We start from the raw sequence: 26,946 nt of genomic DNA, 5'->3' as shown, positions 1-26,946 counted from the left end.
AATACGTGATTAATTTTGCCAATGAACAAACACCTCAAACACAAACAGTGATTTGTTTTCAAAAAATACAAAGATGGAATTTTATTTGCGTGCAGTTGCTTGTAATCATTACAAAGTGAAGTAAATCATTAATGACATATGCAAAGGTTCTATGTATGTGCTTTGACATTATTTGTCATATACATTAATTTTCAAACATATGAACTAATCAAACTGATGGAAATTTGCAAACATTTCTAAGACCATGCCAACGGCCAAATACAACTATAGTAGAGTATTTATACATTGATAGCTACATATGTTGTGCAATCAAGAAATTCATATCCCCAAACATCAAACCCTAATCATCCACTAAATAGTACATTCATTGAAATTCTAACAATGTTATACAACAAAATCTACTTGTCTAAAATCATTAAAGCAAAAATAAACAATTGTTAGGATTTGGCTGTCTTGAAGCATATATATATATATATAATATATATATATTTATGTATAACCACAGTCCAAAGCCAGACACCATCATTAACTGTGTAAATCAATGTGATCTTATTGCTCACAGATAAAGATCTGATTATAAGAACAGCTTTCATCGTTCCACACTCCCACTCCCGATGACCAAATCTCTCCACAATCTTGGTTCCCACCGAAGCTGTCGGGTTGGCCGGTGTTCCAGTACCTGATAATGGAGACATGAATGTTTTTTTACAGCACACAGTTTTTGTTTCTCAACTGCTCTGATCTTTGATTTTGAACCAAACTGTGACTGAGGAGATTGTAACCCAATTTGTCTTTTGATTTAAGTCAAATCTACAAAGAAGTAACAGAATGTAGTTTTTTAAAGCGCCCCCTTCACCACCCCTGCATGTGTGAAACACATTCACACATGATAATGTTTAATATATCAGTTTGACAGCACATCACCTCCTGATAGATCTTTGAGCTGAATGAGCTGTACTTCGTGGTGTAATGCATTGAAAACCTTCCTCCACATTTTCTACTTCTGCATTGTTTCCTGACGGATCGAAGCCAAAACAGATTTTGACAGAAATTAGAGTTCAGTTCACATCAGATTGTTATCAGGTTATCTCTGTCTTCAACATGATACAAGGTTAAATTTACCTCTGATCCTTAGTTTAACTGTAGTCTAACAATAAAAGGGTATAAACAGTGAAAGAAATGGAATATAAAAACAATGCAGAGTTCCTACTATAGTAAAGGAAAATATGATTAATTAAGAAACACGTCCAATTGTTGTGTTGTCTCATATCATGATCCTATGAGATATTTTTTTTCATACACTCTGCCATTAAAGCTTACGTTGTGGTGACTGGAGTCCCATCCGCCCACATCCAAACCCCCTCTGTAACACTGTCAGTCAGACCGATCCAAGCGAATTGGCGTAATGTCAGTAACCCGTTGACAAACGCCTGTTAGTGTAGCACAGAGAGAAGACAGGAACGATCAAAACAAGAAATTATTTGAGTCACTGTTTCATTGTTTTCAACTATTATGTTATTGGTTACAGCACCTGACAAATGTCAACAAATTTATTATAAAACAAACAGTAAGCGACGTTTCTTCTTCTCTAGTTTCTACTCCATGCAAAACTATCCACCACATTATTACATTTCTCACTTACTGTACTTTGGTTTTGACAAAAAAAAACACAAGCTTTCACTCAGTGCTTCTGGTTTGTTCTTTATCTTCATTCATGTGAATGCAACATATCCTCAAAAGTCCAGCGACACAAGTCAATTTCAGAAGTCTTTCAAAATGAACTTCCGTCTTCACAAGAAACAACTTAGTCAGATTTAAGCAACAAAACTACTTAGTTAGGTTTAAAAAAAGGTCGTGGTTTGGAAAGAAATAACTACGCAAGTACTACTTAAGTATGGATGCTACGTGACAAATAAATCAACGTTGTTTCATCCTACATGCGGCACTATTAGCAGTCTCCTGTGTGACCAACATGTTTTTTGATCTCTCCAAGTCTATTCTTTCTTTCATTTCTTCTCACCTGTTCATCCCTGCTGTCTATGATGACCAGATCTGCTCCTTTTGCGATGCAGTCTGCTCTGCTCGACACCCAGTTCTTCTTCTCAGTTGAAAGAAAGTAGCAGCTCTTCTCGAACTTACTCCAGCCTGTCTGACAGGTTTTGCCTGCAAGTTGGAAACATGGAGAGGAACAACATATCACAAAAGGGCTAAAGATAACACAGACTGCAATAACGGAACAATAAATCAATCAAACCTTTATAATAAATATCTCACCTCTCAATTTGTTGATCTCCTTCTCTAACTCATCTTTAACTTTGACCAAACTGTTGTACTTGTTCTGTAACTGCTCTTTGTCATTCTGCAGAGAATTATAACTGGATTGCAATCGATCTTTGTCGTTCGTCAATGAATTGTACCTGATCTGAAGGTCGTCCTTACGTGTACTCAGTGTATTGTAGCTTATTTGCAACTGGTCCTTGTTCCTCTTCAATGACGAGTAATCGCTCTGTAACTGATCTCTGTTTGCTCTCAGAGTAATAGACAAAGTCTGTAACTCATCTCTTTCTCTTTGCAGGTTTCTGTTATTGGTCTGTAGCTGGTCTTTTGTTGATTTCAGATTTTTGTGATTAGCCTGTAGCCCCTCAAGACTCTTCTGCATGTTGTTATAGCTCGTCTGTAACTGATCGTTCTCTCGTTTTAAGGTGTTATAACTTGCTTGCAACTGGTCCTTGTTGATCTTCAATGACGAGTAATTGCTCTGTAACTGATCTCTGTTCTCTCTCAGCGTAATAGACAAAGTCTGTAACTCATTTTTTTCTCTTTGCAGGTTTCTGTTATTGGTCTGTAGCTGGTCTTTTGTTGCTTTTAGATTTGTGTGATTTGCCTGTAGCTCCTCAAGACTCTTCTGCATGTTGTTACAGCTCAACTTTAACTGATCGTTCTCTCGTTTAAAGGTGTTGAAACTTATTTGCAACTGGTCCTTGTTGATCTTCAATGAAGAGCAATTGCTCTGTAACTGATCTCTGGTTGCTCTCAGAGTAATAGACAAAGTCTGGAACTCGTCTTTTTCTCTTTGCAGGTTTCTGTTATTGGTCTGTAGCTGGTCTTTTGTTGCTTTTAGATTATTGTGATTAGCCTGTAGCTCCTCATGACTCTTCTGCATGTTGTTATAGCTCGTCTGTAACTGATCGCTCTCTCGCTTTAAGGTGTTATAACTTGCTTGCAACTGGTCCTTGTTGATCTTCAATGAAGAGCAATTGCTCTGTAACTGATCTCTGTTTGCTCTCAGAGTAATAGACAAAGTCTGTAACTCATCTTTTTCTCTTTGCAGGTTTCTGTTATTGGTCTGTAGCTGGTCTTTTGTTGCTTTTAGATTTGTGTGATTAGCCTGTAGCTCCTCCAGACTCTTCTGCATGTTGTTATAGCTGGTCTGTAACTGATCGCTGTCTCGTTTTAAGGTGTAATAACTTGCTTGTAGCTGCTCGTTGTCGTTTGTCAGATTGTTGAAACTGGTCTTGAACTCATCCCTTTCAGTAGTCAAAGCTGTGTAACTCTGCTGCAGCTGGCCTTTTTCTTCAGTCAGGTTACTCAGTTTGGCCTCTAACTGTTTTCTCTCTGCAGTTGAAGCATCATAACCGTCCTGCAGTCGGTCTCCTTGGCACTGGAGGCTGGCCTGTGTCGGGTCTGCTGACGTGAGACGGCTGATTATCTCATCTGTGAAATCAAAAAGAAATTTAAAATATTTGCTTCGGTCATTGGATTTTGAAAAGATCGTTTCTGTCACCTGGTTTCTCAAACATTACATGTTGACAGTTGCGTTATACATTATTCCTACTTTCAGTGACAACAAATAGTTCACTTACAGTAGATAAACTGTCCTATGTTACCAGCCAACAGGACAGCACACAGTAACCCCAGACACACGGTCACACATCTAGAGGGCTGCTTTCTTCTCTGGAAATCCACTAAAACAAAATTACAAGAACAGTTAAATGTAACTTCTCACAGATTCACACTCATAGATTTCTGGAAACCTAAATATAAAAGCTTTTATGAACTACTAATACAAAGCAGCACAAATGGAATTTATATGAAAAAGATAATTCTTTAAATATTCAAATTGATCAACAGTTTAGTGGCACTTTGTTAACATGGTTTACTAGTTGTATCTAATGTTCTTAATATTCTGTTTGTTCATATGTTTTCAGGTTGATACTGTACCTTTGGTAACGATGCCTTCCATTGTGAGGTTCTTATTTATATAAAAGTTGTCATCAATTTCCATTGAATCCATTCTGATAATGGTCTGTTTTCCCTGTTGAGGAGACATTTATTTATTTTTACTATGTAGACCAACAAAGTTAGTTTTTACAACTTTTTGACACTCTTCTTAAATCAGTATTCACAAGTACGCTCTGATTAATTATTTGTGCTTACTTGTGCTTGACTATATTTACTAGTGTTTAGTCTAGTCAGATGTGACATTTACATGAAAATCCAGTTTAATTAGTACAAACATTGCTTTTAACATAAAGAAGATTTTAAATCATCTGCAAGGATTGAACAAAAATCTGTAATCCCATTTGTGATTTGCCTTTTTAGCGTGTACAGACATTAAAATTGCTTGAGGTAATCTAAATTAAAAATATATATAATTAAATGGAATAATAATCTGCACAACCACTTTAAATAAAACTTGAGTGAAAGTGATTAAGAGTTGTAAGCATTTACCTTTCATCTGAGACGGTGAGATGAAGTCAGTATCAATACGACTGCATTCACATTAAGATGCTCCTGATTTATAACAAACTGCGAAAATGAAAGTTGATGCATCGTTATTTATCAGGGAGAAAACAGGATGTTCTTTTTGCCCATGTCATCAAAAGCTTTAACTCTGATTGGTCAGAGCAGATCTTGACCTGTAGTGTCCACACTCTCAACTTAGATTACGGGTCATTTTCGGCAAAATTATTCAAAAGAAAAAACTGGAAATCACCAGATGTGTTTAGTTTTCACGTGTTCTCTCTCAGGATCTGGACTCTCCTCTTCTGTGGTTTCTCTTCTCTTTTCCCACAGATTAGATTCCCACTGAGGTCAAACGAGTGACAGTGTTTGACATGACTGAGGTACAAGGTAAGTCATATTGCAAATTTCAAAAATGCAAACTCAGCTTTGTTGTGCTTGATTTGAGATTAACCCTCAGAAGTTGGAAGAATATTGAAGCTACATAGATTATGTCGACAGAATTACATGCACATGGAAAAATCACTTGTCAGCAATGAAATTAAGATGAATTTTTGCTCCGTTTGATTGTGTAAAGATGAATTCACGTCTCTAAAGAGGGGCTTTGTTTGTAAGAGCGTTATCAGTCACTTGACTCAAGTGAGACTCTAGTCACGTGACTCATTTGTCACTCGCTAGTCAGGAGAGTTGTTAGTAAGTCAAGTTAACATAAACCAGGTGGCAACCTCCAGTTATGAAGAGTGAAGCCAATGCGGAAGTGTCAACTTGCATTATTTCTAATGGCCACCAGGGGGCGACTCCTCTGATTGTATAGAAGTCTATGAGAAAATGACTCTACTTCTCTCTTGATTTATTTAAACGTTGTAAACATGAATTTATTGTCTCAATCTCTAGTTTCAATACTTCTTCAATACAGCATTATGTTCATTTAGTAAATTATGGTCCATTTAGAGTCAAACAGACGATAAAGCAGGGTATGCTTTAGGGCGGGGCTTACTGTGATTGACAGGTCGCTGCCCTACCAGAACTGTTTACGGTGTCTCTACGTCACTCCTCTGCAGTCCAAATATGGTCACTTCCGTTCACTGGCTTCAAAAAGTCAAGATGGCGACTGCCAAAATGACAAACTCGAGGCTTTAATACGTCAGTCCACGAATCAAACGTAGCCGTCACAAAGCCTACGCCCACATTTTATGATGTCCACTCACACTCTTTCACTAAACGTAAGTGGTTTTGTTTCCTGAACCCAAAACTTACAGAAAAGACGGAAGTTTATTTTGTTACAATTACATTTAATTTTTCACTCTTGCACAGCTAAAGCGACAGCTTTAAGTTAACTTCTACTACTACTACAGATACTGTGTGAATGTCGTCATTATCGTTGGATTTCAATATAAACTAGAAAATTCCGGCAGGAAATTTTGACAGTGTTGCTGCTACTGCCTGAAGACGTCGCAATATATATACACGCCGATATTACCGGAAGTAACTAAGCATGTATTTTCAAGCCACACCACATGCTCTGTGTGTTTCACTGTGAGCAGTGGTGTATAGTAACGAAGTAGAAATACTTTGTTACTGTACTTAAGTCGTTTTTTTGGATATCTGTACTTTACTTTACTATTTATATTTCTGTTGACTTTTACTTTTACTTCACATCATTTTGCAAAGAAAACTGATACTTTTACTCTGATACATTTCCCCTGAAACCTTCGTTACTCGCTACAAAATCAAATCTATCTTTAGAAAAAAAATGAATCACGAGACCAACGTCGGGGACTGTGGTGGAACACAGACTGCAAGCAAGGAGGTTTGGCGAATCAGTGGTCCTAGCTTGCAAGTTAAATCATTGGTTAATCACGTTAATGCGCAATTGCAAACAAGTGCTCTCAAAGCTACATGAGCAGAATTCCACTCTATGATGACTGATTTCATGACGGAAGCAGAAATGGAAGCACCTTCTACTTCCGAAACAATCTACGGTGGTGACGAAGACCAACACCCGTGGATCGCTAGCGAGTTAGTGAGCTGAGGAAGTGTTGACGGTTGTGAGATTTTGTTGATTTGAGTCATCTTAGCTATAATCATTGCAGCACTAGTTGGCTAACGTTAGCTAAGTTAACGTTAGCTAGCCACCACACCATATGATTGACAGGAGCCGCGAGAGCGCAGCATTAGGGAAATCCTTCCCAGCTGTGCGCAAGCTGTCTGTGCAGCTGAACACATCTCTACCTGCCTCAGCGGCCTGTGAAAGGCTGTTTAGCATCGCAGGACTAGTCTTCAGCCCAAGAAGAGCGAGACTGAATTCTCGCAATTTTGAAAACCAACTTCTTTTGAAGATGAACAGGACATTTTTCAGTTTCAAGTAATGACTGGGTTGTTACTTTCGGTGCTGCTTTAGTATTGATCATGTTTTGATATTTGAGTCATTTTGTGGATGATCAGATGGAGTTATGATGGTAGCAGTCACCCAATTGCAGATTCAGCTTGAGCAAAACCTTTGCCTATTGTGTTCAAATCAGGCCCATAGGAGTTTACAAGGCAGGTGTCCTTTCTCTAAACACTGACCTGATGCATCAAGTGGATATTCTTTGCTGAACACAATATTATGCATTTGGCCTCTACATCCTCTCGTCGGAATGAGCATACTTATAAACGCACTGTTACAACTCCTTCATAGTGTCATATTGCTTTTCAGAGAATTATGATGATAAGTTCATAGTAGATGCAAAAGTATACTTATGTACAATATATTATGTTGAACATTGTTGCTCCTGGATGGATCACAGCCAACCCAATTATTGTCAACACAGCTCCATGTCCTTGGTCATGGTGCCACAGCACTTAAAAGAATAAACTTCATAATTCTCAAAATTCTGACCCTTTGCTTTTTTATTAACAGCATTTACTTGTACTTTTACTTTCAATACTTAAGTACATTTAATATCAGAAAATTACTTTTGATACTTAAGTACAATAAATATCAGATACTTTAAGACTTTTACTCAAGTAGTATTCTAATCGGTGACTTTTACTTTTACTGGAGTCATTTTCCAGTAAGGTATCTTTACTTTTACTCAAGTATGGCTTTTGGGTACTTTATACACCACTGACTGTGAGAGACATGTAGAGAATACAATGGTTGTATTGCCTTGTTTAATTACCATTGCAACAGGAAATGAATCACTGAAAGAATGTTTTTTTAAATGTATTATCAATGTATCATGCATAACTACACCCAACCCGCTTACAAGTAACCACTTGGGCTTACAAGTAACCACAAATTCATACAAGGCAGGACCAGAGTGCAGTGTACACATTTTAATAGGAAAGAAAATTCAAAAACAACTGAGCTAATTCTGAGCTTAATGTTAAGATATGCTTACTCCAAGGGGCTTTTATTTTTGAAAGGGTGGGACTGGGCGGGCGAGAGGAGACGGAATCATAATGTTTGACACACATACACAGAGGTTATGAAATTACAGGCTTCATCACAAGCATTCCAGTTATAATTCACTCTGTGGGGCTTTTATTTTGAAAGGGTGGGGCTGGGTGGGTGAGAGAGGAGGAGAGGAGAAGGAATCATGTTTGACACACACATTGAGAGAGAGACAGACAGACGGACAGAGAGAGAGGGACAGACAGAGAGAGACAGAGAAAGAGAGCATGTGTGTGTAACTGGTTGCCATGGTGAGGACGCACCTGGTGTTAGAGGCAGACTGATTAAGAAACGTTACAGTAAACAGTGATTTTGAACAAAACCCCTTCCTCCTTTTAACAAAAAGCAGGAGTCTGGGTGCCAAAATATGGGTACCATGAGAAAGATACGACTCTGCCGAACGCGCTGATGTGGTTTTTAATTTTTGTGGTGTTAAAAATGTGAGCTCTCGAGCAATATACAAAACTGGTACCGTCTGCTTTCAGATTTAACATGGAGTCTAATGGAGCAGTTGGTTGGAGTTCATGTCGCTCTGCGGCTCTTTGAGCCAAATGTGTAAGTTTGTTGGATCCCAATGACATCTGTGTGCGACAGCACATCTCCAAGCTTTTTGGCCAAAAATGGTGTATAAAGAGTAAAAATTATGGGACCTGGAGCATTTTAGTTTGGAAAAATCAAAGAATTTTTCCTGCTCTGCTCCACCTTAACAGTTATGTCCTCAATCTAGCGCTGAACATTCCGTACAATACACACCCATTATAAAATCTGAAACGGACCCAAAATGTTCCTGAAAGTTAAACGTTGACTTAATGAAAACAGTGCTAGCTATCAAAATGCCCATTTGGCTCAATAAAGTGCAGCGTTTTCTCTACGTTTTAAACTTTGAATCATTTTTCTACCTTAATGTATGCCGAGTCAATATGGCCCCAAAGTTAAGTGTTTTTTTTGCTGTCTTCACGCCAAAACCCCATTCAAGTAAATAGAGAAATTTTGCTTAGTTTTTTGGGATTTTCGGGAAAACCGCTGGGCGAATCTGTCTAGAAAATAGATAGCGCACAATTCCCGATCAGACTGCACGTTTGTATGTATTTTTTTGTGCAGGTGTTGGCAACGCTGTGTGAGGAGAAGCGCGGCAAACTTTTTGGATAAAAATGATTAAGCCCGATGGATTATACACAGCGTGCTTTGGCACAGGCAGTTTTACTGCCTTTGTGCTACAAAGCCACACTGAAAAAACAAAATAAAGACATTTTCAGTACATTATTTCATAATATTTCTTTAGTTCTTTTAATTTAATTTACTACAAACAAGTAAAATGAGAAGATTGTTTCTCTCAATAAGTGATTTATTTTGCCAATGAACAAACACCTCAAACACAAACAGTGATTTGTTTTCAAAAAATACAAAGATGGAATTTTATTTGCGTGCAGTTGCTTGTAATCATTACAAAGTGAATTAAATCATTAATGACATATGCAAAGGTTCTATGTATGTGCTTTGGCATTATTTGTCATATACATTCATTTTCAAACACATTAACTAATCAAACTGATGCAATTTGCAAACATTTCTAAGACCATGCCAACGGTTAAATAAAACTGGAGTAGAGTATTTATACATTTATAGCTACATAGTTGTTTTGCAATCAAGAAATTCATATTCCCAAACATCAAACCCTAATCATCCACTAAATAGTACATTCATTGAAATTCTAACAATGTTATACAACAAAATCTACATATCTAAAATCATTAAAGCAAAAATAAAACAAATATTAGGATTTATCTGTCTTTAAGCAGACATCTCAGAGAGTCATTGTAGATTTTAGCAAATGTTACTCAAACTGGAGTGAATAGTGTATTAGTTGGGGACTATTTTCATCTGTTGATTAATACACAATATGTAGTCTAGTGAATATTTCCAGCTGTCGGATGAATATGTGACTCAAAATAAACTCCAGTGTTCTTTGATAGCAGAATCATTTCATTAAAGATATATACAGTATATATATATATATATATACCAGAGTCCAAAGCCACACGCAATCATTAACTGCGTAAATTAATGTGATCTTATTGCTCGCAGATAAAGTTCTGATTATAATTACAGCGTTCATCGTTCCACTCTCCCACTCCCGATGACCTTTGCACAGTTTCTCCACAGTCCTGGTTCCCACCATAGCTGTCGGGCTTGCCGGCCTCCCAGTACCTGATAATGGAGACATGAATGTTTTTTTTACAGCACACAGTTTTTGTTTCTCAACTACTCTGATCTTTGGTTTTTAGCCCAAACTGTGACTGAGGAGATTGTAACCCAATTTTACTTTTGATTTAAGTCAAATTTACAGCACATCGCCTCCTGATAGATCTTTGAACTGAATGAGCTGTATTTCGTGGTGTAATGCATTAAAAATCTTAATCCACATTTTCTACTTCTGCATTGTTTCATAACGGATCGAAACCAAAACAGATTTTGACAGAAATTAGAGTTCAGTTCACATCAGATTGTTATCACGTTACCTCTGTCTTCAACATGATACAAGGTTAAATTTACCTCTGATCCTTAGTTTAACTGTAGTCTAACAATAAAAGGGTGTAAACAGTGAAAGAAATGGAATGTAAAAAGAATGCAGAGTTCCTATAGTAAAGGAAAATATGATTAATTAAGAAACACGTCCAATTGTTGTGTCGTCTAATATCATGATCCTATGAGATATTTTTTTTCATACACTCTGCCATTAAAGCTTACGTTGTGGTGACTGGAGTCCCATCCACCCACATCCAGGTCCCCTCTGTAACACTGTCAGTCAGACCGATCCAAAATTCCTCGCTTTTGCGTGGTGGCAGTAACCCGTTGACAAACGCCTGTTAGTGTAGCACAGAGAGAAGACAGGAACGATTAAGACAATAAATTATTCAAGTCAGTTTCATTGTTTTCGACTTTTATGTTATTGGTTACAGCACCTGACAAATGTCAGCAAATGTATTAAAAAACACACAATAACAGACATCTCTTATTCTCTAGTCTCTACTCCATGCAAAACTATCCACCACATTATTACATTTGTCACTTACTGTACTTTTGTTATGACAAAAAAACAACATGTCAACCCAAAAGCTTTCACTCAGTGCTTCTGGTTTGTTCTTTATCTTCATTCATGTGTCTGTAACGTATCCTCAAAAGTCCAGCGACACAAGTCAATTTCAGAAGTCTTTCAAAATCAAGATTCTCAGATCTCAGATTTAAGCAACAAAACTATTTAGTTAGGTTAAAAAAAGGTCGTGGTTTGGGAAGTAATAACTATGTAAGTAACGTTACTTAAGTATGGATGCTACGTGACAAATAAATCAACGTTGTTTCGTCCCACACTCGGCACTATTAGCAGTCTCCTGTGTGAACAACATGTTTTTTGATCTCTCCAAGTTTACTCTTTCTTTCATTTCTTCTCACCTGTTCCTCCCTGCTGTCTATGATGACCAGATCTGCTCCTTTTGCGATGCAGTCTGCTCTGCTCGACACCCAGTTCTTCTTCTCAGTTGAAACAAAGTAGCAGCTCATGTCGAACTTCCTCCAGCCTCTCTGACAGGGTTTGCCTGCAAGTTGTAAACATGGAGAGGAACAACATATCACAAACGGGCTAAAGATAACACAGACTGCTATAACGGAACAATAAATCAATCAAACCTTTATAATAAATATCTCACCTCTCAATTTGTTGATCTTCTTCTCTAACTCATCTTTAACTTTGACCAAACTGTTGTACTTGTTCTGTAACTGCTCTTTGTCATTCTGCAGAGAATTATAACTGGATTGCAATCGATCTTTGTCGTTCGTCAATGAATTGTACCTGATCTGAAGGTCGTCCTTACGTGTACTCAGTGTATTGTAGCTTATTTGCAACTGGTCCTTGTTCCTCTTCAATGACGTGTAATCGCTCTGTAACTGATCTCTGTTTGCTCTCAGAGTAATAGACAAAGTCTGGAACTCATCTTTTTCTCTTTGCAGGTTTCTGTTATTGGTCTGTAGCTGGTCTTTTGTTGCTTTTAGATTTTTGTGATTAGCCTGTAGCTCCTCAAGACTCTTCTGCATGTTGTTATAGCTCAACTTTAACTGATCATTCTCTCGTTTAAAGGTGTTATAACTTGCTTGCAACTGGTCCTTGTTCCTCTTCAATGAAGAGCAATTGCTCTCTAACTGATCTCTGTTTGCTCTCAGAGTAATAGACAAAGTCTGGAACTCATCTTTTTCTCTTTGCAGGTTTCTGTTATTGGTCTGTAGCTGGTCTTTTGTTGCTTTTAGATTTTTGTGATTAGCCTGTAGCTCCTCAAGACTCTTCTGCATGTTGTTATAGCTCGTCTGTAACTGATCGTTCTCTCGTTTTAAGGTGTTATAACTTGCTTGCAACTGGTCCTTGTTGATCTTCAATGACGAGTAATTGCTCTGTAACTGATCTCTGTTCTCTCTCAGCGTAATAGACAAAGTCTGTAACTCATTTTTTTCTCTTTGCAGGTTTCTGTTATTGGTCTGTAGCTGGTCTTTTGTTGCTTTTAGATTTGTGTGATTAGCCTGTAGCTCCTCAAGACTCTTCTGCATGTTGTTACAGCTCAACTTTAACTGATCGTTCTCTCGTTTAAAGGTGTTGAAACTTATTTGCAACTGGTCCTTGTTGATCTTCAATGAAGAGCAATTGCTCTGTAACTGATCTCTGGTTGCTCTCAGAGTAATAGACAAAGTCTGGAACTCGTCTTTTTCTCTTTGCAGGTTTCTGTTATTGGTCTGTAGCTGGTCTTTTGTTGCTTTTAGATTATTGTGATTAGCCTGTAGCTCCTCATGACTCTTCTGCATGTTGTTATAGCTCGTCTGTAACTGATCGCTCTCTCGCTTTAAGGTGTTATAACTTGCTTGCAACTGGTCCTTGTTGATCTTCAATGAAGAGCAATTGCTCTGTAACTGATCTCTGTTTGCTCTCAGAGTAGTAGACACAGTCTGGAACTCGTCTTTTTCTCTTTGCAGGTTTCTGTTATTGGTCTGTAGCTGGTCTTTTGTTGCTTTTAGATTTGTGTGATTAGCCTGTAGCTCCTCAAGACTCTTCTGCATGTTGTTATAGCTGGTCTGTAACTGATCGCTCTCTCGTTTTAAGGTGTAATAACTTATTTGCAATTGGTCCTTGTTCATCTTCAATGAAGAGTAATTGCTCTGTAACTGATCTCTGTTTGCTCTCAGAGTAGTAGACACAGTCTGGAACTCGTCTTTTTCTCTTTGCAGGTTTCTGTTATTGGTCTGTAGCTGGTCTTTTGTTGCTGTCAGATTATTGTGACTCTTCTGCATGTTGTTATAGCTCGTCTGTAACTGATCACTGTCTCGTTTTAAGGTGTAATAACTTGCTTGTAGCTGGTCGTTGTCGTTTGTCAGATTGTTGAAACTGGTCTTGAACTCATCCCTTTCAGTAGTCAAAGCTGTGTAACTCTGCTGCAGCTGGCCTTTTTCTTCAGTCAGGTTACTCAGTTTGGCCTCTAACTGTTTTCTCTCTGCAGTTGAAGCATCATAACCGTCCTGCAGTCGGTCTCCTTGAAACTGGAGGCTGGCCTGTGTTGGGTCTGCTGACGTGAGACGGCTGATTATCTCATCTGTGAAATCAAAAAGAAATTTAAAATATTTGCTTCGGTCATTGGATTTTGAAAAGATCGTTTCTGTCACCTGGTTTCTCAAACATTACATGTTGACAGTTGCGTTATACATTATTCCTACTTTCAGTGACAACAAATAGTTCACTTACAGTAGATAAACTGTCCTATGTTACCAGCCAACAGGACAGCACACAGTAACCCCAGACACACGGTCACACATCTAGAGGGCTGCTTTCTTCTCTGGAAATCCACTAAAACAAAATTACAAGAACAGTTAAATGTAACTTCTCACAGATTCACACTCATAGATTTCTGGAAACCTAAATATAAAAGCTTTTATGAACTACTAATACAAAGCAGCACAAATGGAATTTATATGAAAAAGATAATTCTTTAAATATTCAAATTGATCAACAGTTTAGTAGCACTTTGTTAACATGGTTTACTAGTTGTATCTAATGTTCTTAATATTCTGTTTGTTCATATGTTTTCAGGTTGATACTGTACCTTTGGTAACGATGCCTTCCATTGTGAGGTTCTTATTTATATAAAAGCTGTCATCAATTTCCATTGAATCCATTCTGATAATGGTCTGTTTTCCCTGTTGAGGAGACATTTATTTATTTTTACTATGTAGACCAACAAAGTTAGTTTTTACAACTTTTTGACACTCTTCTTAAATCAGTATTCACAAGTACGCTCTGATTAATTATTTGTGCTTACTTGTGCTTGACTACATTTACTAGTATTGAGTCTAGTCAGATGTGACATTTACATGAAAATCCAGTTTAATTAGTACAAACATTGCTTTTAACATAAAGAAGATTTTAAATCATCTGCAAGGATTGAACAAAAATCTGTAATCCCATTTGTGATTTGCCTTTTTAGCGTGTACAGACATTAAGATTGCTTGAGGTAATCTAAATTAAAAATATATATAATTAAATGGAATAATAATCTGCACAACCACTTTAAATAAAACTTGAGTGAAAGTGATTAAGAGTTGAAAGCACTTACCTTTCATCTGAGACGGTGAGATGAAGTCAGTATCAATACGACTGCATTCACATTAAGATGCTCCTGATTTATAACAAACTGCAAAAATGAAAGTTGATGCATCGTTATTTATCAGGGAGAAAACAGGATGTTCTTTTTGCCCATGTCATCAAAAACTTTAACTCTGATTGGTCAGAGCAGATCTTGACCTGTAGTGTCCACACTCTCAAATTAGATTACGGGTCATTTTCGGCAAAATTATTCAAAAGAAAAAACTGGAAATCACCAGATGTGTTTAGTTTTCACGTGTTCTCTCTCAGGATCTGGACTCTCCTCTTCTGTGGTTTCTCTTCTCTTTTCCCACAGATTAAATTCCCACTGAGGTCAAACGAGTGACAGTGTTTGACATGACTGAGGTACAAGGTAAGTCATATTGCAAATTTCAAAAATGCAAACTCAGCTTTGTTGTGCTTGATTTGAGATTAACCCTCAGAAGTTGGAAGAATATTGAAGCTACATAGATTATGTCGACAGAATTACATGCACATGGAAAAATATGTTGTCAGCAATGAAATTAAGATGAATTTTTGCTCCGTTTGATTGTGTAAAGATGAATTCACGTCTCTAAAGAGGGGCTTTGTTTGTAAGAGCGTTATCAGTCACTTGACTCAAGTGAGTCTCTAGTCACGTGACTCATTTGTCACTCGCTAGTCAGGAGAGTTGTTAGTAAGTCAAGTTAACATAAACCAGGTGGCAACCTCCAGTTATGAAGAGTGAAGCCAATGCGGAAGTGTCAACTTGCATTATTTCTAATGGCCATCAGGGGGCGACTCCTGTGGTTGTATAGAAGTCTATGAGAAAATGACTCTACTTCTCTCTTGATTTATTTAAACATTGTAAACATGAGTTTATTGTCTCAATCTCTAGTTTCAAGTCTTCTTCAATACAGCATGATGTTCATTTAGTAAATTATGGTCCATTTAGAGTCAAATAGACCATAAAGCAGGGTATGCTTTAGGGCGGGGCTTACTGTGATTGACAGGTCGCTGCCCTACCAGAGCTGTTTACGGTGTCTCTACGTCACTCCTCTGCAGTCCAAATATGGTCACTTCCGTTCACTGGCTTCAAAAAGTCAAGATGGCGACTGCCAAAATGACAAACTCGAGGCTTTAATACGTCAGTCCACGAATCAAACGTAGCCGTCACAAAGCCTACGCCCACATTTTATGATGTCCACTCACACTCTTTCACTAAACGTAAGTGGTTTTGTTTCCTGAACCCAAAACATCCAGAGGAGACGGAAGTTTATTTTGTTACAATTACATTTAATTTTTCACTCTTGCACAGCTAAAGCGACAGCTTTAAGTTAACTTCTACTACTACTACAGATACTGTGTGAATGTCGTCATTATCGTTGGATTTCAATATAAACTAGAAAATTCCGCAGGAAATTTTGACAGTGTTGCTGCTACTGCCTGAAGACGTCGCAATATATATACACGCCGATATTACCGGAAGTAACTAACCATGTATTTTCAAGGTACACCACATGCTCTGTGTGTTTCACTGTGAGAGACATGTAGAGAATACAATGGTTGTATTGCCTTGTTTAATTACCATTGCAACAGGAAATTAATCACTGAAAGAATGTTTTTTAAAATGTATTATCAATGTATCATGCATAACTACACCCAATCCGCTTACAAGTAACCACTTGGGCTTACAAGTAACCACAAATTCATACAAGGCAGGACCAGAGTGCAGTGTACACATTTTAATAGAAAAAAAATTCAAAAACAACTAAGCTAATTCTGAGCTTAATGTTAAGATATGCTTACTCCAAGGGGCTTTTATTTTGAAAGGGTGGGACTGGGTGGGTGAGAGAGGAGGAGAGGAGAAGGAATCATGTTTGACACACACATTGAGAGAGAGACAGAAGGACAGACAGACAGATAGAGAGAGCCTGCGTGCGTGTGTGTAACTGGTTGCCATGGTGAGGACGCACCTGGTGTTAGAGGCAGACTGATTAAGAAACGTTACAGTAAACAGTGATTTTGAACAAAACCCCTTCCTCCTTTTAACAAAAAGCAGGAGTCTGGGTGCCAAAATATGGGTACCATGAGAAAGATACGACTCTGCCGAACGCGCTGATGTGGTTTTAAATTTTTGTGGTGTTAAAAATGTGAGCTCTAGAGCAATATACAAAACTGGTACCGTCTGCTTTCAGATTTAACATGGAGTCTAATGGAGCAGTTGGTTGGAGTTCATGTCGCTCTGCGGCTCTTTGAGCCAAATGTGTAAGTCTGTTGGATCCCAATGACATCTGTGTGCGACAGCACATCTCCAAGCTTTTTGGCCAAAAATGGTGTATAAAGAGTAAAAATAATGGGACCTGGAGCATTTTAGTTTGGAAAAATCACAGAATTTTTTCCTGCTCTGCTCCACCTTAACAGTTATGTCCTCAATCTAGCGCTGAACATTCCGTGCAATACACACCATTATAAAATCTGAAACGGACCCAACATTTTCCTGAAAGTTAAACGTTGACTTAATGAAAAGAGTGCTAGCTATCAAAATGTCCATTTGGCTCAATAAAGTGCAGCGTTTTGTCTACGTTTTAAACTTTGAATAATTTTTCTACCTTAATGTATGCCTAGTCAATATGGGCCCAAAAACCTCTTAAGCTCGACGCCCCCAAATTTGGGGGCACTCGGGCTCAGAACCCCTCAAACTCACATGCGGAAAATAGCATGATTATTAGCCAGTAGCATGTATGTGGCTAATTTTTTTTTTCGATGAAAGAGCAACGTATGGACAACAACATCATATAAGTCACTTCTGACACACTCCCAACACAGCTATAGGGTACTCACATAAGCAGATAAATATCGTGGCATAAACGCACCAAATCCGGGCCAGAAATCGGCGCTATGAGTACAGTAAATCAATGTTTGTACCCTCATGCTAACGGCTACCCAGTCATACAAAGCATGTAATAGCATTAGCACACGTGGCGGAACACGTAACTAACTTCTGTTTTACGATCCGTACAAACACTAAACCGTTGTGGGCGATCAAACGTACCTTCATGCTGAACTTCGCCGACAAAAATCGTGGGTATGCGCCCAAGTTTTATGAAAATATGGATAATAACGTCGCGGAATTTCCGTTCCAAAGCTGTAGTCATTGCTGCCAACTGCATACTGTTGACTTCCGACTTGTTTCCAGAATAAGAGCGGTCAAGCAGGCTTGGGCGAGTGGTCAGACTGCCTGCGACCGGAAATTTCCGCCGGGGTACACGCGTCACTTCTGGCAACTTTATTGTATGAAATCTTTTGACGATCACCACCAATCTTGGCATGAGTCTTCCTCAGACTGTGACGCGTCGAAGGAGGGGTTGTTTTTGGAAATCGACCGAGGATAGGCTGCCATGCAGCCACATACACACACATGAAATGAGAAAATCCTACAGATGACAGCCAAAACTGGCTCTGATGATGTTATGAATATGAATATGATTCCTATTATCTGTATTTGGATGTATTGAATCATATGAGTGATAAAGAAAGTGAAATATATAGTTATATAGTGTATAAAAGTACAATGTAAGAGCTGCAACAGCTGGTTCGAAAATGATGTCCTCGCCTGACTAAAACCTCTTATTCTTAACTTTATTCCACTTTATTCCACTTTAACCTTTTTTTAATAACTACTGATCAGTTATGCTATGACTTGGGAAAGTTTCAGGGGGCTAGCTGCATTATTTCAATAACCTTTTATCACTGAAAGTGCATTTTTCCCAGGCGAGGCTGAATATTTTCAATTTCAGCTGTGTTATGTCTTATTTTCTATATTAACCAGCAACATATTCACAATATCACCTATGTAAACTATGTCACAGGTGTTGTGATCTGATTATATCAACAAAAATTATTAAAATCGACCTTGTAGTTACAGAGCTATGGTCAGTTTTGTAGGGCTATGCTTTTTCGCTCAGAGACCTCAAAAACGGCTGCGAGCTTAAGAGGTTTTAAGTGTTTTTTTTGCTGTCTTCACGCCGAAACCCCATTCAACTAAATAGAGAAATTTTGCTTAGTTTTTTGGGATTTTCGGGAAAACCGCTGGGCGAATCTTTCTAGAAAATAGATAGCGCACAATTCCCAATCAGACTGCACATTTGTATGTATTTTTTGCGCAGGTGTTGACAACGCTGTGTGAGGAGAAGCGCGGCAAACCTTTTGGATAAACATTATTAAGCCGGATGGATTATATACAGTGTGGCTTTGGCACACTTTGTGCTACAAAGCCACACTGAAAAAACAAAATAAAGACATTTTCAGCACATTATGTCATAATCTTTCTTTAGTTCTGTTGATTGAATTTACTACAAACAAGTAAAATGAGAAGATTGTTTCTCTCAATACGTGATTAATTTTGCCAATGAACAAACACCTCAAACACAAACAGTGATTTGTTTTCAAAAAATACAAAGATGGAATTTTATTTGCGTGCAGTTGCTTGTAATCATTACAAAGTGAAGTAAATCATTAATGACATATGCAAAGGTTCTATGTATGTGCTTTGACATTATTTGTCATATACATTCATTTTCAAACATATGAACGAATCAAACTGATGCAATTTGCAAACATTTCTAAGACCATGCCAACGGCTAAATAAAACTGGAGTAGAGTATTTATACATTTATAGCTACATATGTTGTTTTGCAATCAAGAAATTCATATTCCCAAACATCAAACCCTAATCATCCACTAAATAGTACATTCATTGAAATTCGAACAATGTTATACAACAAAATCTACTTGTCTGAAATCATAAAAGCAAAAATAAACAATTGTTAGGATTTGGCTGTCTTTAAGCATATATATATAATATATATATATTTATGTATAACCACAGTCCAAAGCCACACACCATCATTAACTGCGTAAATCAATGTGATCTTATTGCTCACAGATAAATATCCGATTATAAGAACAGCTTTGATCGGCCCACGTTTCCACTCCTATTGACCAATGCCAAATTACTCCACAGTCCTGGTTCCCACCGTAGCTGTCGGGTTGGCCGGTGATCCAGTACCTGATAATGGAGACATGAATGTTTTTTTACAGCACACAGTTTTTGTTTCTCAACTGCTCTGATCTTTGATTTTGAACCAAACTGTGACTGAGGAGATTGTAACCCAATTTGTCTTTTGATTTAAGTCAAATCTACAAAGAAGTAACAGAATGTAGTTTTTTAAAGCGCCCCCTTCACCACCACTGCATGTGTGAAACACATTCACACATGATAATGTTTAATATATCAGTTTGACAGCACATCACCTCCTGATAGATCTTTGAACTGAATGAGCTGTACTTCGTGGTGTAATGCATTGAAAACCTTCCTCCACATTTTCTACTTCTGCATTGTTTCATGACGGATCGAAGCCAAAACAGATTTTGACAGAAATTAGAGTTCAGTTCACATCAGACCTCTGTCTTCAACATGATACAAGGTTAAATTTACCTCTGATCCTTAGTTTAACTGTAGTATAACAATAAAAGGGTATAAACAGTGAAATAAATGGAATGTAAAAACAATGCAGAGTTCTTCATAAAGGAAAATATGATTAATTAAGAAACACGTCCAATTGTTGTGTTGTCTAATATGATGATTCTATGAGATATTTAAATCCACACTCTGCCATTAAAGCTTACGTTGTGGTGACTGGAGTCCCATCCACCCACATCCAGGTCCCCTCTGTAACACTGTCAGTCAGACCGATCCAAGCGAATTGACCTGATGTCAGTAACCCTTTGACAAACACCTGTTAGTGTAGCACAGAGAGAAGACAGGAACGATCAAACCAAGAAATTATTTGAGTCACTGTTTCATTGTTTTCAACTATTATGTTATTGGTTACAGCACCTGACAAATGTCAACAAATTTATTATAAAACAAACAGTAAGCGACGTTTCTTCTTCTCTAGTTTCTACTCCATGCAAAACTATCCACCACATTATTACATTTCTCACTTACTGTACTTTTGTTATGACAAAAAAAAACACAAGCTTTCACTCAGTGCTTCTGGTTTGTTCTTTATCTTCATTCATGTGTCTGCAACGTATCCTCAAAAGTCCAGCGACACAAGTCAATTTCAGAAGTCTTTCAAAATAAACTTCCGTCTTCACAAGAAACAATTTACTCAGATTTAAGCAACAAAACTATTTAGTTAGGTTTAAAAAAGGTTGTTGTTTGGGACAAAATAACTACGTAAGTAACTTTACTTAAGTATGGATGTTACGTGACAAATAAATCAACGTTGTTTCATCCTGCATGCGGCACTATTAGCAGTCTCCTGTGTGAACAACATGTTTTTTGATCTCTCCAAGTTTATTCTTTCTTTCATTTCTTCTCACCTGTTCCTCCCTGCTGTCTATGGTGACCAGATCTGCTCCTTTTGCGATGCAGTCTTCTCTGCTCGACACCCAGTTCTTCCTCTCAGTTGAAAGAAAGTAGAAGCTCTTCTCGAACATACTCCAGCCTCTCTGACAGGGTTTGCCTGCAAGTTGGAAACATGGAGAGGAACAACATATCACAAAAGGGCTAAAGATAACACAGACTGCTATAACGGAACAATAAATCAATCAAACCTTTATAATAAATATCTCACCTCTCAATTTGTTGATCTCCTTCTCTAACTCATCTTTAACTTTGACCAAACTGTTGTACTTGTTCTGTAACTGCTCTTTGTCATTCTGCAGAGAATTATAACTGGATTGCAATCGATCTTTGTCGTTCGTCAATGAATTGTACCTGATCTGAAGGTCGTCCTTACGTGTACTCAGTGTATTGTAGCTTATTTGCAACTGGTCCTTGTTCCTCTTCAATGACGAGTAATCGCTCTGTAACTGATCTCTGTTTGCTCTCAGAGTAATAGACAAAGTCTGTAACTCATCTTTTTCTCTTTGCAGGTTTCTGTTATTGGTCTGTAGCTGGTCTTTTGTTGCTGTCAGATTATTGTGACTCCTCTGCATGTTGTTATAGCTCGTCTGTAACTGATCGTTCTCTCGTTTTAAGGTGTTGTAACTTGCTTGCAACTGGTCCTTGTTCATCTTCAATGAAGAGCAATTGCTCTCTAACTGATCTCTGTTTGCTCTCAGCGTAATAGACAAAGTCTGTAACTCATCTTTTTCTCTTTGCAGGTTTCTGTTATTGGTCTGTAGCTGGTCTTTTGTTGCTTTTAGATTTGTGTGATTAGCCTGTAGCCCCTCAAGACTCTTCTGCATGTTGTTATAGCTCGTCTGTAACTGATCACTGTCTCGTTTTAAGGTGTTATAACTTGCTTGCAACTGGTCCTTGTTGATCTTCAATGAAGAGCAATTGCTCTCTAACTGATCTCTGTTTGCTCTCAGAGTAATAGACAAAGTCTGGAACTCATCTTTTTCTCTTTGCAGGTTTCTGTTATTGGTCTGTAGCTGGTCTTTTGTTGCTTTTAGATTTTTGTGATTAGCCTGTAGCCCCTCAAGACTCTTCTGCATGTTGTTATAGCTCGTCTGTAACTGATCGCTCTCTCGTTTTAAGGTGTTATAACTTGCTTGCAGCTGGTCCTTGTTGATCTTCAATGAAGAGCAATTGCTCTCTAACTGATCTCTGTTTGCTCTCAGCGTAATAGACAAAGTCTGTAACTCATCTTTTTCTCTTTGCAGGTTTCTGTTATTGGTCTGTAGCTGGTCTTTTGTTGCTGTCAGATTATTGTGACTCCTCTGCATGTTGTTATAGCTCGTCTGTAACTGATCGTTCTCTCGTTTTAAGGTGTTGTAACTTGCTTGCAACTGGTCCTTGTTCATCTTCAATGAAGAGCAATTGCTCTCTAACTGATCTCTGTTTGCTCTCAGCGTAATAGACAAAGTCTGTAACTCATCTTTTTCTCTTTGCAGGTTTCTGTTATTGGTCTGTAGCTGGTCTTTTGTTGCTTTTAGATTTTTGTGATTAGCCTGTAGCCCCTCAAGACTCTTCTGCATGTTGTTATAGCTCGTCTGTAACTGATCACTGTCTCGTTTTAAGGTGTAATAACTTGCTTGTAGCTGGTCGTTGTCGTTTGTCAGATTGTTGAAACTGGCCTTGAACTCATCCCTTTCAGTAGTCAAAGCTGTGTAACTCTGCTGCAGCTGGCCTTTTTCTTCAGTCAGGTTACTCAGTTTGGCCTCTAACTGTTTTCTCTCTGCAGTTGAAGCATCATAACTGTCCTGCAGTCGGTCTCCTTGAAACTGGAGGCTGGCCTGTGTCGGGTCTGCTGACGTGAGACGGCTGATTATCTCATCTGTGAAATCAAAAAGAAATTTAAAATATTTGCTTCGGTCATTGGATTTTGAAAAGATCGTTTCTGTCACCTGGTTTCTCAAACATTACATGTTGACAGTTGCGTTATACATTATTCCTACTTTCAGTGACAACAAATAGTTCACTTACAGTAGATAAACTGTCCTATGTTACCAGCCGAGAGGACAGCACACAGTAACCCCAGACACACGGTCACACATCTAGAGGGCTGCTTTCTTCTCTGAAAATCCACTAAAACAAAATCACAAGAACAGTTAAATGTAACTTCTCACAGATTCACACTGATAGATTTCTGGAAACCTAAATATAAAAGCTTTTATGAACTACTAATACAAAGCAGCACAAATGGAATTTATATGAAAAAGATTATTCTTTAAATATTCAAATTGATCAACAGTTTAGTAGCACTTTGTTAACATGGTTTACTAGTTGTATCTAATGTTCTTAATATTCTGTTTGTTGATATGTTTTCAGGTTGATACTGTACCTTTGGTAACGATGCCTTCCATTGTGAGGTTCTTATTTATATAAAAGCTGTCATCAATTTCCATTGAATCCATTCTGATAATGGTCTGTTTTCCCTGTTGAGGAGACATTTATTTATTTTTACTATGTAGACCAACAAAGTTAGTTTTTACAACTTTTTGACACTCTTCTTAAATCAGTATTCATAAGTACGCTCTGATTAATTATTTGTGCTTACTTGTGCTTGACTACATTTACTAGTGTTTAGTCTAGTCAGATGTGACATTTACATGAAAATCCAGTTTAATTAGTACAAACATTGCTTTTAACATAAAGAAGATTCTAAATCATCTGCAAGGATTGAACAAAAATCTGTAATCCCATTTGTGATTTGCCTTTTTAGCGTGTACAGACATTAAGATTGCTTGAGGTAATCTAAATTTTAAAAAAATAATTAAATGCTTGAGGTAATCCAAGTATTTAAATTTGAAAACGATCATTAAATTGAACAGGAATTTGATGGAATAATAATCTGCACAACCACTTTAAATAAAACAGAGTGAAAATGAATTAGAGTTGTAAATACTTACCTTTCATCTGAGACGGTGAGATGAAGTCAGTATCAATACGACTGCATTCACATTAAGATGCTCCTGATTTATAACAAACTGCGAAAATAAAAGTTGATGCATCGTTATTTATCAGGGAGAAAACAGGATGTTCTTTTTGCCCATGTCATCAAAATCTTTAACTCTGATTGGTCAGAGCAGATCTTGACCTGTCGTGTCCACACTCTCAACTTAGATTACAGGTCATTTTCGATCCGGACTCTCTTCTTCTGTGGTTTCTCTTCTATTTTCCCACAGATTAGATTCCCACTGAGGTCAAACGAGTGACAGTGTTTCACATGACTGAGGTACAAGGTAAGTCATATTGCAAATTTCAAAAATGCAAACTCAGCTTTGTTGTGCTTGATTTTGAGTTGGATGAATAATGAAGCTACATAGATTATGTCGACAGAATTACATGCACATGGAAAAATCAGTTGTCAGCAATGAAATTAAGATGAGTTTTTGCTCCGTTTCATTGTGTAAAGATGAATTCACGTCTCTAAAAAGGGGCTTTGTTTGTAAGAGCGTTATCAGTCACTGATGCCGTTCACACACCCTGTTGCTGCTGAATGGCGTGAAATAGATTATCGTTGATCTACCCTTGCAGACAAATGATTTAGCCTGGCAGTGGTACAAGATCTAAAGCCTTGGAGCCAGATTGAAGGTGATGGGCGTCCCCAGCAGTCTGTTTATACGGGTCAACTCACATTTATCTGCTGGGTTGAAGACACAAGTTTAGGTTGATTGTTTTTATCCAAGTTCTGTTTCAAATAATATCTAAAATGCAGTTTTGTTTAGAATAAAGATACAGAATAACTGACTTGGTGACACTTAATTTTAACACCCCCCCCCCCCCCCTCAGTTAACATTTTTAAGCAGTATATAAACACTATAGCACTAAAACACTTCATAATGTAGTTGTAGTTTTTGTTAAAACTATTGTAAACTACTTTAAATCATTTTTATCAAGTATACATAACTGAAATGACAAACAGTTAACAAATGCTTGATAACACTGTATAAAATGGCTACATATAATTACACAAAAAAACTTAGTTTGTTATTAACTGTTTGTACACCAGTAATGGATGCGTCATCGAAACTGTTGACAAATCATATTAACAAATCTATAGAGAATAAAAAAATGTCCTTATATCTGTTTACAACTAGACAACACCGTGGTATAACCTATTTATTAACTTGTGTATTACTTCTTATAAATCCTCGGGAGGCTTAAACTAAAATATATACAAATATTTTTTCTCTGCTAAAATCTAAAGCTCCCATATGTCGAAGTTTTCTGTAACTAGAATTTAATTGTTCTTATTGGCAAAAGGTTTTTTTGGAAAACAACAGACATGTTTCTGTTGTATCTGTAGCTGATTCAACTTTATGTTTTCTTAGTCCCAGAAAAACTAAAATGTTGACCTAATGATGGAGCCAGATGAAAGGTTACAGTAACGGATCACCAAAGTTCTTACAATTTACATTGACACGAATGTTTGTACTACAATTTCGCAGCAATCTATCCAGTATGTGTTGAGATATTGTACTGGATATGAGAACACATTGATGGCACTATAGAGGGAAAGTCAGAGAATGACCAGATCATATATTAATATAATTTATGTATTGTATGTTTACTCTTTTAGGGAGTAAATATCAGTCACCTTGCTCTCTTGATTTGTCTCTTTCTCTTGACAGCTTGAAGAAGCTGTGGCTGTAACTGAGCTCAGCCACTCAGAAAGCATGATACTAATTCAGCTGACAGAAAACACAAGTCTATTTTTAGAGGCTGGTCTGAATATATAATTGTAATCACCTCCAGGACTCCTGCCTGAATATTGAATAGTAAATTATCAGTAACATAATGGTAGAGCGTCCAAAACATGCCAGTGGTGGAAAATAGCTCCAAATCATATCATCATTGTTTTTCGTTTTTTTTATGCAGCAGTTTGTGACCCCAGTGACCATTATCATGCAGCCGTCTTCCATTTTAGCCAAAGGGAGGGTGTGAATGAGGAGGGTGAAGTTGCTGAGTGTCTGATGGAGATAAGGGGAAATGACTATTGCTGAGGGACGCCATCCTTCAGCCTGTCACACCCTGCACTACCCATATTAATGAGCTTCGATAACTCATGAGCTGTTCTGAAACCACCACTTCCCTCTTCAAAAAAGAGGAGAGGACTTATCGACTTGTCAGAGCTCTACACAAAAACAACACAGTGGTGTGTGTTACCTCTTTGATATGACACAAGCATGTTGATATGGACAAAACTAAGATCATAATAAGCCCAAGAAATAACTTTTTAATTTTTTAATTTTATTTGATTCTTAAAAGGTTATTTTTTAGTAACATTCGTAACATATTTAGCTTAATAAGGAGCTTTTGACTGTCTGCCGAATTACCTTAATCCATGTAATTTAATTATTAGCTTGCTAGCAGTCCTGCTAATGCTAGCTACCTAAAATGGTGGTTTCTTATGTTTAGGACATAGTTAGCAAACAACTATACAGTATACTATACTAATTATTAGCTTCATAACTATAATGCTAACACTAGCTTCCTAAATCATCAAGTAAATATGCTTTAGCTAAAGCTGGCACAATTTTGATGGTTTCAATTGAATGTTTGGTTTGCTAATGCTAGTGCATGTGAGTGTGCCCAACTGGTTTGAGCTGATAACGCCGTCCCGACCGACATCCTCTTCATGGGAGC

The 26,946-nt window shown here is 37.6% G+C and overlaps 3 protein-coding genes across 3 annotated transcripts; all 3 read right to left on the bottom strand.

The window, feature by feature from the left end:
* Nucleotides 1–51: 51 nt before the first annotated feature.
* On the bottom strand, nucleotides 52–4,799 carry LOC142964792 (uncharacterized). The gene is made up of 9 exons (XM_076105309.1): nucleotides 4,732–4,799; nucleotides 4,222–4,315; nucleotides 3,864–3,965; nucleotides 3,300–3,714; nucleotides 2,275–2,528; nucleotides 2,021–2,163; nucleotides 1,321–1,430; nucleotides 925–1,015; nucleotides 52–679 (listed from the first exon to the last, which is right to left on the bottom strand). Exons 2-9 carry the CDS (start codon nucleotides 4,292–4,294, stop codon nucleotides 590–592), a joined length of 1,278 nt encoding a protein of 425 aa, XP_075961424.1. The 5' UTR covers nucleotides 4,295–4,315; nucleotides 4,732–4,799; the 3' UTR covers nucleotides 52–589.
* A 4,769-nt stretch (nucleotides 4,800–9,568) lies between these two features.
* LOC142964790 (uncharacterized) lies at nucleotides 9,569–14,389 on the bottom strand. Its single transcript, XM_076105306.1, has 6 exons — nucleotides 14,317–14,389; nucleotides 13,959–14,060; nucleotides 11,887–13,809; nucleotides 11,633–11,775; nucleotides 10,931–11,046; nucleotides 9,569–10,390 (listed from the first exon to the last, which is right to left on the bottom strand). The coding sequence occupies exons 1-6, from the start codon at nucleotides 14,387–14,389 to the stop codon at nucleotides 10,255–10,257; spliced, it is 2,493 nt and encodes an 830-aa protein (XP_075961421.1). The 3' UTR covers nucleotides 9,569–10,254.
* A 5,380-nt stretch (nucleotides 14,390–19,769) lies between these two features.
* LOC142964791 (uncharacterized) lies at nucleotides 19,770–23,711 on the bottom strand. The gene is made up of 8 exons (XM_076105307.1): nucleotides 23,639–23,711; nucleotides 23,281–23,382; nucleotides 22,581–23,131; nucleotides 22,204–22,349; nucleotides 21,482–21,726; nucleotides 21,228–21,370; nucleotides 20,526–20,635; nucleotides 19,770–19,905 (listed from the first exon to the last, which is right to left on the bottom strand). Exons 1-8 carry the CDS (start codon nucleotides 23,709–23,711, stop codon nucleotides 19,770–19,772), a joined length of 1,506 nt encoding a protein of 501 aa, XP_075961422.1.
* Between the last annotated feature and the right edge of the window lie 3,235 nt (nucleotides 23,712–26,946).

Source organism: Anarhichas minor, unplaced genomic scaffold, assembly GCF_050575085.1.
Source record: "Anarhichas minor isolate MPS153535 unplaced genomic scaffold, ASM5057508v1 ptg000031l, whole genome shotgun sequence".
NCBI lineage: Eukaryota > Metazoa > Chordata > Actinopteri > Perciformes > Anarhichadidae > Anarhichas > Anarhichas minor.
This window is presented reverse-complemented; position numbering and strand designations above follow the sequence as displayed.